At 35.1% G+C, this 16,056-nt stretch overlaps 1 protein-coding gene across 5 annotated transcripts; it reads right to left on the reverse strand.

The window, feature by feature from the left end:
* Positions 1 to 201: 201 nt before the first annotated feature.
* Positions 202 to 13,705, reverse strand: asb5b (ankyrin repeat and SOCS box containing 5b). Of its 5 annotated transcripts, XM_047811897.1 has the most exons (9): positions 8,424 to 8,560; positions 6,257 to 6,396; positions 5,314 to 5,371; positions 4,125 to 4,204; positions 3,921 to 4,028; positions 2,844 to 2,994; positions 2,601 to 2,735; positions 907 to 1,098; positions 202 to 520 (listed from the first exon to the last, which is right to left on the reverse strand). In XM_047811897.1, exons 3-9 carry the CDS (start codon positions 5,363 to 5,365, stop codon positions 393 to 395), a joined length of 846 nt encoding a protein of 281 aa, XP_047667853.1. In that variant the 5' UTR covers positions 5,366 to 5,371; positions 6,257 to 6,396; positions 8,424 to 8,560; the 3' UTR covers positions 202 to 392. The 5 variants fall into 5 exon arrangements, with proteins under 5 accessions (XP_047667853.1, XP_047667852.1, XP_027001876.1 ...); XM_047811896.1 differs by lacking the exons at positions 6,257 to 6,396; positions 8,424 to 8,560 and adding an exon at positions 13,465 to 13,620; XM_027146075.2 differs by lacking the exon at positions 6,257 to 6,396.
* Positions 13,706 to 16,056: the final 2,351 nt, after the last annotated feature.

Consider the following 16,056-nt stretch of genomic DNA (forward strand, 5'->3'; position numbering starts at 1 on the left):
AGAGAAACTGACAGAACCAGACAGACAAGAGAGATAGAAAAAAGGTAGGGACACAAACAGGAGGAGACAGATGGAGATATATATATATATATATATATATATATATATATATATATATATATATATATATATATATATATATATAGAGAGAGAGAGAGAGAGAGAGAGAGAGAGAGAGAGAGAGAGACATTTAGAGAAAGACACATTCAAAGAGAGACGGAGACACAATAATACAGTTAGACAGAGAGAAAGACAGGACAAGACAAAGAGAGAGAGAGAGACAGACAGAGAGAGAGAGACAGAGAGAGAGAGAGACAGAGAGAGAGAGAGACAGAGAGAGAGAGAGAAAGAGACAGAGAGAGAGAGAGAGAGAGAGAGAGAGAGAGAGGTGTCTATCTGTGTTGCAGGAATTTGTGGAGCAGAGGTGGCAGTTTCAGCTGAGGGATGAGATGAAGCCTCGTGCGTCCGAGATATTCTCTGATACACAACCTGCACAGCTCACTCAAAGAGCGTGGAGTAACTACACACACACACACACACACACACACACACACACACACACACACGTTATTACCATGAGCTCCAATTCACTCGTGCACTGGAGCGTTACTCGCAGCCACCACTTTAGCATCACACAATTTGAATATGTAAATCACATCAAAGAGCAACCTTCACATGTCTGTAACTCTTTAGGCCACGCCCCTAAGGCTGACATGACACAGAAGGAAGTGTGTTTATATCTCATGGTGAAACCACATCATCTACCACATCGTTTGTTTCGCATCTGTGCCTCATTTGCGAAACAAAAGACTGAACCAAACGACTATATTTGGAATAAGAGGAAATTGTTTAAACATTTTATTTTGTTCCTTAAAAGAAAATGTCAGAGTTTTTCCTAGCGTTTACCTTCATAATGCAGTAACAAGCATTCTGCCAGGCTGCTAGGGGGCGCTGTCTCCACTGCTCTCTGTAGCTCCACGTTTCGAGCGTTGATGTTGGCGCCGAACTCCAGCAGCACTTTGACGATCTCAGGGCAGTCTTTCTGCGCCGCGGCGTGAAGCGGCGTGTCCAGGAAACGGCCCTTTTGTACGTTAGCGCCTGTTAAACCGAATTATTTAGATTGGACCTGTTAACTACGCTACAGTCTTACTCACATTTACACCACAAGGTTTTCAAATTGTTCAATCTTTAATCGATGCACAATTCTATCTGTAGCAGCTGCTCGTTCCAATACGGCATCGTTTCTATAGTAACGGCTCATTTATTAGACAAAAAAGATGCAAGTTTTTTGATTATGGCAAAGTGTGTTGTGTGAGAGTGTATACGTGTGTGTGTATAAATGTGTGTGTGCGTGTGTATATATGCGTATATGTGTATGTGTGTGTATACAGTATGCATGGGTATGTATGTATGTGTGTGTGTGTATATGTGTATGTATGTATGTGTGTGTCTATGTGTATGTGTGTGTGTATGTGTGTGTGTGTGTGTGTGTGTGTGTGTGTGTGTGTGTGTGTATGTATGTGTATATGTGTATGTGTGTGTGTGTGTGTGTGTGTGTGTGTGTGTATATGTGTATATGTGTATATATGTATGGGTATGTATGTATGTGTGTGTCTATGTGTATGTGTGTGTGTGTATATGTGTTTATATGTATGGGTATGTATGTATGTGTGTGTCTATGTGTATGTGTGTGTATGTATATGTGTATATATGTATGGGTATGTATGTATGTGTGTGTCTATGTGTACGTGTGTGTGTGTGTGTGTATATATGTGTGTATATGTATGGGTATGTACGTATGTGTGTGTGTATATGTGTGTATGTGTGTATATGTATGGGTATGTATGTATGTGTGTGTGTGTGTTTGTATGTATGTGTGTTTGTATGTATGTGTGTTTATATGTGTGTGTTTGTATGTGTGTGTGTATGTACGTGTGTTTATATATGTGTATTTGTATGTGTGTATGTATATGTGTGTATATGTGTGTAGAAAAATATATATATATATTTTTTGAAACCAAAGCCAATCAAATAACACATCCGGCGAATGGGACTGTAGCAGCACAGATGTGTAGCACTATCAGTTATTATAATTTTAGGCCCCACCCACATTTATAGCATACGCTAACTGAAAGGCTCACATATTTAATCTGAGAAGTCAGCTGATCAGGTCACCTTATAACATACACAACCCTGTGTGTGTGTGTGTGTGTGTGTGTGTGTGTGTGTGTGTGTGTGTGTGTGTGTGTGTGTGTGTGTGTGTGTGTGTGTGTGTGTGTGTGTGCGTGCGTGCGTGTGTTTGTGTGTAACAATAAATGGATAAAAAGTATTTTGCCAAATCAATTAATGAATCAATTGATTAGAAGGTTAAATTATTAATTACTTACAGTATTATTTTTTTAGGGGCGTTAGTGCTGCGTTCACTCACCATCTAAAAATGATTCATTTAGAGATCAGTGACTTAAATTCTTGTAGTTTTCTGAGACCAAATCTAACAAACATGTTCATAAAATATGATGAGAAAATATCACTAAAACTAAACCCAGATTAGCAGTTTGTTCGTTCGTTCGTTGGTTAGTTACTCGATCAGGATCCCAGACCTCCATCTAGAAGTTTCCGTGTGCACTGTAGCTCTCGGGAGGCGCAGGCGATGTACAGTGGTGTTCCTAAGTGAGGAATATCGTAATCCACATCTGCCCCCCATGATATCAGAGTCTCCACACACGCCGTCCTTCCTGAACAAGAAGATGACTTTAGTGTTGTACTGTTTAGGGCAAAAAAAAAAAACTATGACATTCTTTTCTTGTTAAAAAAAGAAAATCTGAAAACACAAATATCAACACCTTTGCTGCTGGCCTCGTGGATCGGTGAAGGTTGGCACGGCTCAGGCTGTGGGTTAGCGCCATGCTCCAGAACAACCTCCGTACATGTGGCACTGCCGGCGGAACAGGCGTTAAACAGAGGCGTCACTCCGTCGATGGTGGTAGCGTTCACCTATTACACACATACGCAACACGACAGGCGTCACGCTCGCAGCTGCATGGCAGAGACTCCAACTGGTTCAGTCTTTCTTACTTTCTTTTTTTTTTTTTTTACACCAAGAGTGTTTTATTCATTTTATATAACATAAATGAGAAATTTTGACTTCACCTCAATGTGAATGTCTAGAAAACTCACTTATGTTATAGCAGCTATTCACTGGTGGGTCCTTCTGTTCTCTCTTAAGGTTCCACCAATCCATCCATTTTCTGTAGCGTTTATCATACACAGTGTTTCAGGAAACGTGGGATCTATCCCAGGGGACCCGGAGCACAAGATGAAAGACACCTTGGACAGGGTGCCAACTCATCACATGGCACGATCTGACAGTCATTCACACATTTAGAGACGCCAATCAGCCAACAACAAACCTCTGGTGTGGAGGAGGAAACCAGAGTTCCCCGAGGAAACTCCACACACACAGGGCACAGGAAGGAATCGAACCCTCAAAGCGTGTTAATCACTAAGCCTCCATGCTTGCTTGAGGTTAATATGATGGAAAAAAGACAGCTTGTAATGACATCAGAGACTCCTTACGTTAATGTTAACCTATTTAACCAGTACACCGGTTTCTTTTTCGCCGTAAGAATAAAATAGGACTTATGGGGACATTTTCAATCAGGGTTAACAAACAAATGGTTCTCTTCTCTGTTGGGTTTTAATAGTTTATGTGGAGAGTCTATACAAGGGCATGGAGGTGAGCTTGGGAGGTTTCTCACTCTCTTTTTGTAACTTAATTTAAATAGATATTTTGGATTTATGTCTTTTTAGTTATAACTCAATGGCACAACAATGACATGAAAAATATCCACTTTCCAGCTGTTAATATAACAGCAAGCCAATCAGAAAGAAGTATTTTCTTTGGTTGTGGAAGGACTTACGTTAGCTCCGGCCTCTATGAGAGCTCTGGCACATGCCACATGGTCACCCAAACACGCCTCGTGCAGTGGAGTCACATGATCAATGGTGACCAAGTTTGCATTGTAACCCTGATGGGAGGAAGATGCATATTGAATGAAATTTGATTGTGTGTGTGTACACACACACACACACACACACACACACACACACACACACACACACACCTGTGAGAGCAGGGTCTTCAGGGCCAGAAGGCGTCCCTGGCTTGCAGCTTCATGGAGTGGAGATCGGTCTGCCCATGAGCCTATCACACACACACACACACACACACACACACACACACACACACACACACACACACACACACAAACACACAAACACACACATACACACACGCGCATATTAATTATTGGAATATGCAGTTTCACTTTTAGATCATCTGTAAAACCTACTGTGGGATCTGCCAAAGAACGGTAACTCCTGGAACATATAGTCATGTATTACATACAGTAGCAGTTTACCTTGTAGCTTTTATACTTCCAGTTTCACCCGGTGGCCCTTTAAGTGTTTTGTATAAAATAACCCATGTTAAATGTTCTGTGCAAAATGTTTAGAAAACTCACTTAAACGTAAATTTTCCTACGAGACTTAGGTCCATATAGCAACAAAGCCACATCCTAAAAGCTTTAAATCCCTTGAGAAGTGAAATGCTTTTTCACAACATCACATCCTTAAAATCCAATCCAGTCTCCAAAATGATCCGATTTTATAGCTGTGACTCTTCCAGGAAACAGTGAGGATAAATAGCACAGCTACTGTACAACAGCAAAACGGCCTCAAAACCTCAATCGTCTGTCGATCCTGGAGACGAGGACTCTTTCTCTCCTAGCTTTCAAGGAAAGAAATCCAGCCAACTTTTCTCTTGGTTAATCTCACCAGAGATTTGTTCCATCTGGGTCATGGCACCACATCCTCTTATTGGTTATTCTCCTATATTTAATAAAACTGCTACTCCTTTTCACGAAAAAAAGGAAATATTTGAGAGATTTTAGCAGCTATTTAAAAAACAAGTGACATCGTTTCCATCCGACTACATTATAATATTTCATTTTGATCCTGATTGCAGATATTAATTTTGTGTAAAAAACGTTTTCAGCACAAAAGTTCCTCCATATAATAAATAACTAAGAGTGGTAACATTGTAAGGTTTAAGCTTATATTTTGCAGGAAGTTAAATCAGTGTGTTATGATAATAATTGCGTATGGATTCCTCCTCTGACCGCAGCTATATATATATAGAACTATATAAATCTCCACCTGGTGCTGTAGACCACATGCAAATGCCGAACCTTAAACAACCCTCATTTCTCACCCGTCTGTATATATAAAAAAAGCTTTCTGCACCGTACGTACCCATGTCTCCGTCTCCCCATGGCACGTCTAGCCACTGATACGTGTACGACATGGCAGCCTGCGAACGAAAGCACGTCCGTCATCTTTACGTCATGAGGTGTCAGTATGACGGTGTGTCGTCGGAAACGGCTCTATTTGTAATGTTATTATTAAAAATTACATCATAAAAATGGCTTTATTATCCTTTTTCCATTCATTCGTCAAATTTGTGGTCACATTTCTCCATTGTAAATTCAATCAACATGACTTTAATTAACACACTCCTCTGGTGCTCTGTGATTCGACCCAAACAAAGCTTGATTTCAAAGATTTTGACTTGTAGCATGCAAACATGTTTTAATAAAGACAATAAATCATCTGCCTAAAGTGTCTGCATACAAACTTTGCGGCTTGTTTTATAAATGTTGTGGGTTTTTTCAACGTATGTCCTAAGCATTGGTTCAACAACAGGAACCCAATTCATCTGCTTTCCTTTCAATATGACTAGAAACAATATTATAATAAATTTAATAATAATATTAAGAAGAAGAAGAAGAAGAAGAAGAAGAAGAAGAAGAAGAAGAAGAAGAAGAAGAAGAAGAAGAAGAAAATTAAGACATAAGAAAATGTTAAATAATTAAAAATTAATTAATTAATAATTATGAAAAAAAAGATATGATAATTTATATTATATTAAAAAAATAACTTTTCAATTCATTACTTTATAAATAAACATCAGTATCCTCTTTATGCACCAAAAAAAAAGAAAATCAAAAAAATAATAATAATAATAATAATAATAATAATAATAATAATAATAATAATAATAATAATAATAATACTCTTTATGCTGAGATGAATAAATTAATTAATTCATTAAGTAAGCAAACAAGTGGAGTAAGCAGCTCATTACCATAACATTAATCACTTAATAATTAACGGTCATTATGAGTTTTCCTCTTACTGGTCTTTACTGCAGCACTGAGGACTTCTGGGAATTTTTCGCCTTACTTAGGAGTTCTTTCTGTGCGCCCCAATGGAGACTCATTAATATTCAACAGAATGGTAATTCTCAGAGTTTACTGCAGATAGAAACCTGAGCTCCTGTCAGCAGAAACACAGCACTTGGTGTTATATTTACTGCTTAATAAAGGTTATAAAACATTACAATAAAGAAGAAAAAATCAGAGACAGACTCTTAAGTCTAGAAATTTTTTTCTGCTGTAATTAAATGAATTCAAATGTCGAGTGATTGTAAAACTGATTAATAAAATGATCTCAGCCTGTTTTTCTCCTCCATACTGAAGCGCTCTTCATTTTCTATGTATTTAGCAGTGTGACTCTGCAAGAGGGGTTCAAATGTCCTGAACTAAACATAGCACAGATTTCCCATGCCCTTCCTTAAGCCTGTTGTTTTTTAAAGCAAATAAGCTAGTGCAATTCAGATTAAGTGTACTAATTATTTGACGAGGTTACCGGCACTTCAGTTAAATCCGAATGCAATTCAGAGCTCAAGGTTAAACACTAACCGATCCGTGTGCATTTTATAAATCAAAACCTTAAGCTATTGGCCAGAAAATTCACAATTAGCATTCACTAAGTGCAAATGTATTTTAAGTGCTAATACATTTCATTATAATAAGGTGCGTTTTACTTAATAACCTAAACCACACAGTGCTATAACCTCCTAAATCTAAAATTAGTCTCTGCTGCTCTGTAATGTAAAAGTAATTGTACTTTATTAACATATTTTCTTTTAAAAAGTTAAATTATGTGAAATATTTTATATATATATATAAGATTTAACATGTGTATATATATATGGTTAATCTTTTTTTATATATAATATAAATATTAATATATAGATAGATAGATAGATAGATAGATAGATAGATAGATAGATAGATAGATAATATTTCAAATACTTTAACTTTAAAAAAAAAATTGTGTTATTAAGGTACAATTACGTTTACATTACATTACAGAGCAGCAGAGACTAATATATATATATATATATATATATATATATATATATATATATATAATCTATATAATAATCTTAGTATATTATATATAATAAAGTATATAATATATATTATATATAATCTTATTTTATAATATTTTTTAAAAATATTTTATATATTGGTTTAAGTTGGTTATTTAAATACAACCAATATAAATATAATTTAAATATAACCAACTTAAACTAATATATAGCTTATTGGAAAAATACATTTTTTTTTATAATCTATATAATCTATATATATAATCTATATAATAATCTTAGTATATTATATATAATAAAGTATATAATATATATTATATATAATCTTATTTTATAATATTTTTTAAAAATATTTTATATATTGGTTTAAGTTGGTTATTTAAATACAACCAATATAAATATAATTTAAATATAACCAACTTAAACTAATATATAGCTTATTGGAAAAATACATTTTTATTGGAAATTCTAAATTCTATTTTTATGCATTTTTATGACAGTCAAAAAAAATCTGTTCTAATTTTAAAATATTCTAAAATTCTGTGTTTATTTATTTATTTATTTACTTATTTAATCAACGTTCCCAGTGTTTGAAATTAAAATAAAAGATAAAAAATTATCATTATATTCATTATATCAAAATAAAACTTGCAAGGTAAAGAGGGCGCTGAGTGACTGTATGGAAGGCCAAAAGAGACAGACCATGACATATGATTGGGCTATCAATATGAAATTCATTGATGAAATTTTAGACCTTTTGACCTTTTCACAAGTCAAAAGTTAAATTCATGAAAACTGCATCACTTGCTAGTGTTATAAGAAGCTTCCAGTGTTTACAGTAAAAATATAGCACCATTACTGGAATATTGCTTATAACTAATCATACTAGTAGATTGGAATTAACTGTCGTATGTGGAGTATTTAATAAAAAAAATAATTAAAAAAACACGTTGTAAAATGTTTTATATGTGACATACACAACAAGCTCTGAATCTATTTTTGTTTTAGACACATGAAGCATGCCACTGAGGTTTTGAGCCTGTAGGCCTTCCATAGCAGCTTCCATCTCATGCTCGGTGTATTTGTGTGTAAAGAGAACAGAAAGAGGAAATCTCACTGCACTCACCCTGACTAGTTAAAACCCCCCAACGAGATTTCTTTCTAGAGGACAATTCGTCCAAATGTCCCTGCTTTCTCTTCTTGTTTGTATTTCCGGAGCGCTCGCGCTCTGCGCCGGGAACTTCAGGCATGTTTGTTTATGTGCTATAAGGAGAACGTAAGCGCGCACGAGCACGAGCACGGTGTAAAACGGGAGCGCGCACGCAGTGAGAGAATGGACTTGGAATAAAAAACACCATCTATTTGTAGCAGTAATGACTTCATGAATCATTCCAATGGAATGATTGATAATATAAGGAAAACAATTCAGATCGTTCATTTAATACCAAACAATCTGATAGATAATGATAGACTTAATTTCACTGATTTCTTCTTCTTAATGATCAACCTGCACAGTGGAGCCCTTACCCTTAAGCTACATAACCCTACATAAAGATAATAAAGTCTTCCCTTAGCACTGGCTATGAACCGAAATCTTTTAAACTAGCATTTATCAAACCTTTGATTAAAATAACCTGACCTCAACCCAACCCAAGCTGTCGAACTATAGGCCATATCAAACCTCCCCTTTATCTCCAAGATCCTAGAACAGTTTGTACACAGCAGTTATGCTCAGACCTACATAGGAATAATATTCATGAAATGTATCAGTCAGGATTAAGGCCTAATCATAGCAGATAGAAATGGTGACCACTCTTTCTAAACTAAGGTAATGTTTGTTGTTCCACAAGATTCCGTTTTAAGGCCCCCTTGCTTTTCTCTCTATATATGCTACCCCTTGGTGCAATTATTTTTAAACATGGTATTAGCTTCCACTGTTATGCTGATGACACGCAGCTATATGATTCAGCTAAGTCAGATGTGAGTCACCAGCTTAATAAGATTGAAGATTGTGTGAAAGACATCAGACAGTGGATGCTTATTAACTTTCTCTGACAATACAGGAGTGTTTTTATTATTGACACCAGTCCCTCACTTGAAGCTCACAAAATAATACCACAAAGGCAGCCTTATTTCATATCAGAAATATTGCTAAGATAAGAAATACGATGTCATTACATGATGCAGAAACACTAGTTCATGCATTTGGTGCCTCTAGGTTGCTTTACTGTATGGATGTTCCAGTAGGAGCATAAACAAGCTCCGGTTAGTCCAGAACGCAGCAGCTAGAGTCCTAACTAGAACCAGAAGATATGAACATATCACCCCTATCTTATCCTCATTGCACTGGCTTCCAGTCAGGTTTTGCATTGATTATAAAATACTATTATTAACCTATAAAGCACTTAATGGTCTCGAGCCACGGTACCTGAGAGATCTTTTGGTTTTTTTTATGATCCGTCAAGCCTAATTAGTGTTTGGGTCTCAGACAGAGTCACATTTGTTTAGTCTAGCTTTTTATGAATATATTTTTTTTTAGGTAAAGGAGCAGATCTGGAGGGTTCATAGGCATAGAGGGTTTGGTGAACAAATCCCCCCCATCACCACCACCACCACGACTCACCCCCCTACCCCAAAAGACACTCCCAACTAGACTGATAGTCTCTTCTCATGGAGCTACAGTACTTCGTCAATCCTGATGTTCTACCCCTGGTTGGAGTCTCATCGCCTGGTGGTCACCCTGCCAGGAATTGATCTACATGGTCAGTCGGTGACTCATGGGATTGTTGTGGATGGAGCCACCCAGATACTGTCATGCCTTCTTTGAACCAATGTTGTGTCAGTCAGCTGTATGGTCTGGTCTTTATCAGCAATCATTTGAAGACTTTGGCAGGAAGGAATTAGTGTTGGGTCTCTGCTGAACTCAGAGTTTGTGATGACCCATTAGTTCCTCAGGAGCTTTCGGTTGCACTATTATAAACTGTTGTAGAAAGGACATTATTTACATTTCCTGTCCAGTGTCACCCAAATGAGGATGAGGTTCCCTTCTGAGCCTGGTTCTTCTCAAGGTTTCTTCCTCATATCATCTCAGGGAGTTTTTCGTGCCGCAGTCGCCTCCGGCCTGCTCATTAGGGATAGGGATAGATATGTAGTATTTTAAAGTTTAAATTTATATTTTTAAAATAATTGTAAACTTTAAATGTATGTATTCATTTATTATTATTATTATTATTATTATTATTATTATTATTATTATTATTATTATTATTATTATTACATATTTTTCTCTTCTGTTTCTGTTCTTCTGCTTTGAGACAATATGAATTTTTAAAAGCGCTATACAATTAATTAAATTTAGATTGAATTGAATTAATAGCGGGTCGCGCAGGAGCGGTAAAAGGCTACCGTTCGTTAGTGCTGTTCGTTTAACTCAGAATATTAAATCTAATATAAATGTGAAGTTTACATGTAATATTCTCTGCTTATAGACCTATGTAGAAGTAAACAAGACAAGTGATAAAATGCTTGTAACCTTTTTGGCACAGAGACAAGTTATGTGCTAGCTAGCTATCTGACAGAGTGGTGTTTGCTACGCAACTGGGAAAAACAGGTACAGAAGCCTAAGCTAGCTAATATCTGAGCTGGATGATAAAACCATAATAGCTAGCATGGGGAAGCATCAGAAATATCAACTTTTCTAACAGAATTTTTAGTAAATTTGATGAAGGTGTCTGTTTGACTAACATTTTGCACAAAAAAGGTAAAGATAAAGATAAGATAGATGTTTGTCTATACAGTGAACTTAGCATAGCTAGCTAATCTCATCCATCACAACATATATGTTGTTTTCTGGCAACACTGAGCCACACAGGAAGCAATTAAATCAAAGATTCGACGTTTATTAGTCACATGTTCCTATGCGCAATGGGTTGCTAAAGTTAGCAATTGCGTGAGGTCATTTATAAGAGCGACAAACATGTAGACTATTTAAAGGCTGTGTTTACTTTCCCATTGACCTGCAGTGTGTGTACGGCAGGCTGCTCTATTTATGGCTCGGCTTTAATCTTTAATCTTCAGCACAGAATTAACTCGGCCTCTTTGAAAGGATGCGTCACGTTAAAAAGGGAAGTTGTTCCACTGTGACGTGTTGAGTCATGTGAGATGGATGTTATGAGTGCTCAGCAATATGGCTGATTGTTTTTGAGATTCTTTTACTGAAGGTCATTGTTCTGTTGGAGGTCTTACATGAAGAAGTTAGACAGTAGCTAATACACAATTTCCAACCTTTGGCACGTGTGTGTGCTCTGCTAGGAGTGTTAATACAGAGGAATAGATTGAACTTAATTCAGGAGGTGAAGGGAATGAGACTGAAGGCAGAATTTATTTTTAGATTAAAAAGTCCTTTTTTATTTTGACCTTGTTACTTGTTCGGTCAACACTATCTTTTTTTTTTTTTATCAACAAAATCTTTTAAAGAAATTCCATTTAAGGAAATTTCAATCAATCAATCAATCAATCAATCAATCAATCAATCAATCAATCAATCAATCAATCAATCAATCACCAAATGTTTGACTTGGTTGGTTTAAATTGTATTCTTGAAATAAATATATTTTAATACATTTATTTATATAAATATATACAAAAAGAAAACTTTATTGAATTTTTTTTTATTTCAAAAATATGTCAAATATATATATATATATATATATATATATATATATATATATATATATATATATATATATATATATATATATAAAATATATATCACCATTTGAATACCAGCATCTATTTCTGAGAAAAATAAGACATGAGAAAATAATAATAATAATAATAATAATAATAATAATAATAATAATAATAATAATAATAATAATAATAATAACAACAACAACAACAAATACTACTACTACTACTACTACTACTACTACTACTAATAATAATAATAATATATAATACCAACAACAATTATAATATTAATAAGAACCCCCCCTCTTCTCCTCCTCCTCCCCTGAAAAAAATAATTTATTAAATTTATTATTATTATTATTATTATTATTATTATTATTATTATTATTATTATTATTATTATTATTATTATTATCAGTATAATAACAAAAACAACAACAACAACAACAATAATAATAATAATAATAATAATAATAATAATAATAATAATAATAATAATAATAATAAAAAGTGGTTAAGGTGTTGGGCTACTGATCGGAAGGTCATGGGTTCGAACCCCAGGTCCACCAAGCTGCCACTGCTGGGCCCCTGAGCAAAGCCCTTAACCCTCAGTTGCTCAGTTGTAAGTCACTCTGGATAAGGGTGTCTGCTAAATGCCATAAATGTAAATGTAGTATTGTACATTATTACTGTCAGGTCAAAACAAAATAATTTTATAAACAATATAAAATAAATTCATTAAAAGCTAAAAGAGTGTAATAAAGCACAATAGTTTACATTTTAATTAATTATTTTTTTTAATTTAATTAATTTATTTTTTTTAGGGGAGGAGGAGCAGAAGGGGGGTTCTTATGTGGCCTTAATGCCTTATGTGGCCTTAAATGGTTAAACGCAGTATTGAGCATCTGTACATTATTAGATCAATAATAAACTATTTCAGGTACAATATTTGTCTACAGATGAAATGTGCGCTCTGAAACCAGAGAATGATACAATGTTGATATGACTTATAGTCAACATAGTGATTTTTATTGTCCTAACTAGATCAAAAACCTTCCCTAACCCTATTTTGAGACTCTAGAGCTATAAGAGGCAAAGCTATGGGCTCTCACTGACATCCAGGAACTTGCAGCTGTGAATGTGACACACCTTTGCTCTGTGCTTTTATTTCCAGTAACTGCAGGCTGGAATATTATATCATCATGCACATGACCCACATGACCTGATGTAAAACAAGGCTTCATTTAACGATGCTAAATGATATCAAGTAACAACAGATTTATGAACTGCTCACTAACAAGACTCACACACACACACACACACACACACACACACACACACACACACACACACACACACACACACACACACACACCTGCATGAAGAGTATGAAGGCTTGTAGAAAGGCACAACATCGTCTCCTCGCTTCTCCCAAACCCCCCTGCACGCGTCTCAGACATACTCAGATCACTTACTGTGCCCTTGGCCGAAATCATAAAACTCTGCGGCAATGCGAGCCGCCTCCTTCCTGTTCCCCTTGACCACGTAGAAATGTGTGAGGATGTTCAGGCTGATCTTCACGAAGAGCTTGAAGCAAAACAGGGCAAAGATGGACAGGTAGACATTGGTGTACTGCGAGCCCAATGGCCGCTCCTCCAGAAAGTCGGTCATTGCTGCTGAGCGCTGCTGATCTGCTATGGAATGAGGGTCAGCTGGGCATGTGTTGACACAGATCAGATGGCACGGCGACCCACTTTTCCCCACCGGGAACGCCCACTCCTGGCAGCCGAGAGCTCGAGCTAGAGAGATAAGGCAGCTGTGGAAAAATGGACCACTTGAGTCATGACAACAAAGTTTTGTTGTTATGGAGAGAGAGGGGGGAAAAAACAAAGTAGTGCACGTCTCATGATGGGTTTGTTGTGGAGAGAAACGTGAGACACTGCACTGAGGCAGATAAAGACAAAACCTTTTCTGGTAGAAATGTTTACCTTCGACTTGGGGTGATCGAAATGACAAAAATATCATTTACTTTTAAAAAAATAATGACAACATTTAACTCATAAGCTATATGTACTGAATACAATAAATAGTGAATATGTTTGCTTGATTTTTGTTTCAGTATCTAAGTTCTATCTAATCATATTTGCTCCATGTGATAATAAGAAGACTGGTTGCCATAAAATTTCATTTCTTTGCATCTTACTTCATCCTCAAAGGGTGTACAAGCAGAATGTATTTACCAAGACAGGACCTGGGAGTTATTGCACTACTGTTATCATGGGGCAGCAGCACAATGCACCAACCCATGCAGGTGCAGGTCAAGATCTTCAGTTAATATTCCCACCAAACTACAGAATAAAGAAAAAGTCTGATATTTAACTGGAGCTTGGAGATTGGTGTTAGTTTGAGTATTTCAGAATGTCCTGATGTTCTGGGATTTACACAACAGTCTTTAGAGTTTACACAGAATGGTGCGAAAAACAAAAAACAATAAGTGAGAGCCATTTGTTTAGGTGATAAAGACTAAAATGGACTAATATGGAGACTGTGGTGAGTAGAAAAGAATCTCCCCATGCGCATATCATTAAACCGCGAGCTACAACAGCAGATCACATCAGGTTCATCTCCTCACTACCAAGAACAGGAATCTTTGTATTGTGTGAGTTTGTGTGGTGTTGTGTGTACCAACTACACTATAAAGTCAATTTCTCTGTGAAGCACAAAAACAGTTATTAAACCATTAGAAATCTACAGCTGTTTCGATGTACGTCTAACATAAGAATTGTGTTAATAGATCGTGTTCTTATATGTGCTATAGAATAGAATCTTTCGAACTTCTATTTGTAAGATAGAATTTAGCACATATTACAATCCAACATGTAACATCATGGAAAACAAACAAACAAACAAACAAACAAAAAAAAAACATACAGACTTGAGAACTTTGGGAACACACAAATCTGACAAAACCCCAAATTCTTCAGCAAGTGACTTATTATAAAATATTTAATCTATGAGATCAAATACTGTTTATTTTTTTATTTTTAGGTTTTGTTTCTTATAAATCTGTGAATCTCATTAGATCATTAAGTTTTACAAACTCAGAGAAAGATATGTTGCGCTTATTAAAACCAGATACTGATCGTATTTACTTTTACGTTTACTTTAAAACTAGTTATTAACGTTGAAATTTATAAGTAAAAATTCAACAATGTTATATTGGAATTATTAGTTTTATTATTAGTTTTTATATTAAATCATTCAAGTCGTTACATAAAGAATTAAAAATAAAATTTTAATTAAATAAAAATAATAATAAAATTATACATTTGGAATTTGACTTTATTTGTCTGTTTGTTTATAGTCGTTTGATTAAGCAATTATTAATATTGTTACTCCTTCCCCTAATCACTAGGCGGCAGTGTGGAGCTACTTTTAGCTTAAGCTGCGAAGAAGAATATCTACTTCCGTATTAATGGGAGATTGCTTTTTTCATATTCAACCCGTTTTCAGACTGCTGCGTGCTGATTGGCTAATTTCTGCCTTTTTAAAACCGATCACTGAATGGAGCTCAGCAAAAATCACAGATTAATAAAAATATTATATATTCTAGAAATATATTATATTATATCTGTATTCAGTTGATATTTGGTGATTTATTTACTTGTTGGTTTATTATTTATTTGATATTTGTTTTACATTTCGTCTAATCGTACATTTATTATGGTTATTTTTTGTATAACAAAATATTTTTTATAATATTTTTTATTTATATATTACTATTGTTATCAGTAGTAATATTATTTATTAACTTAAATGAAGACAACAGGCAGTTAACTTGTAGTATGTTAGAATTTGTTGCTGCAAAACTGCCATATCATGCTGTTATTATTAAAATACGTGTACATGTTCTTTTATATTTATGTTCTTCCTTTTTTTTTTTTCCTTTTCTTTTATCTCTATGTACAGCACTATGGCCAGCTCAGGCAGACTTTAAATGTGCTTTATAAATAAAATTGAATGGAATTGAATTAAAAGTTTATTAAAATAGTCAGACGTAAACCAGG

Source organism: Tachysurus fulvidraco, chromosome 4 (assembly GCF_022655615.1).
Source record: "Tachysurus fulvidraco isolate hzauxx_2018 chromosome 4, HZAU_PFXX_2.0, whole genome shotgun sequence".
NCBI lineage: Eukaryota > Metazoa > Chordata > Actinopteri > Siluriformes > Bagridae > Tachysurus > Tachysurus fulvidraco.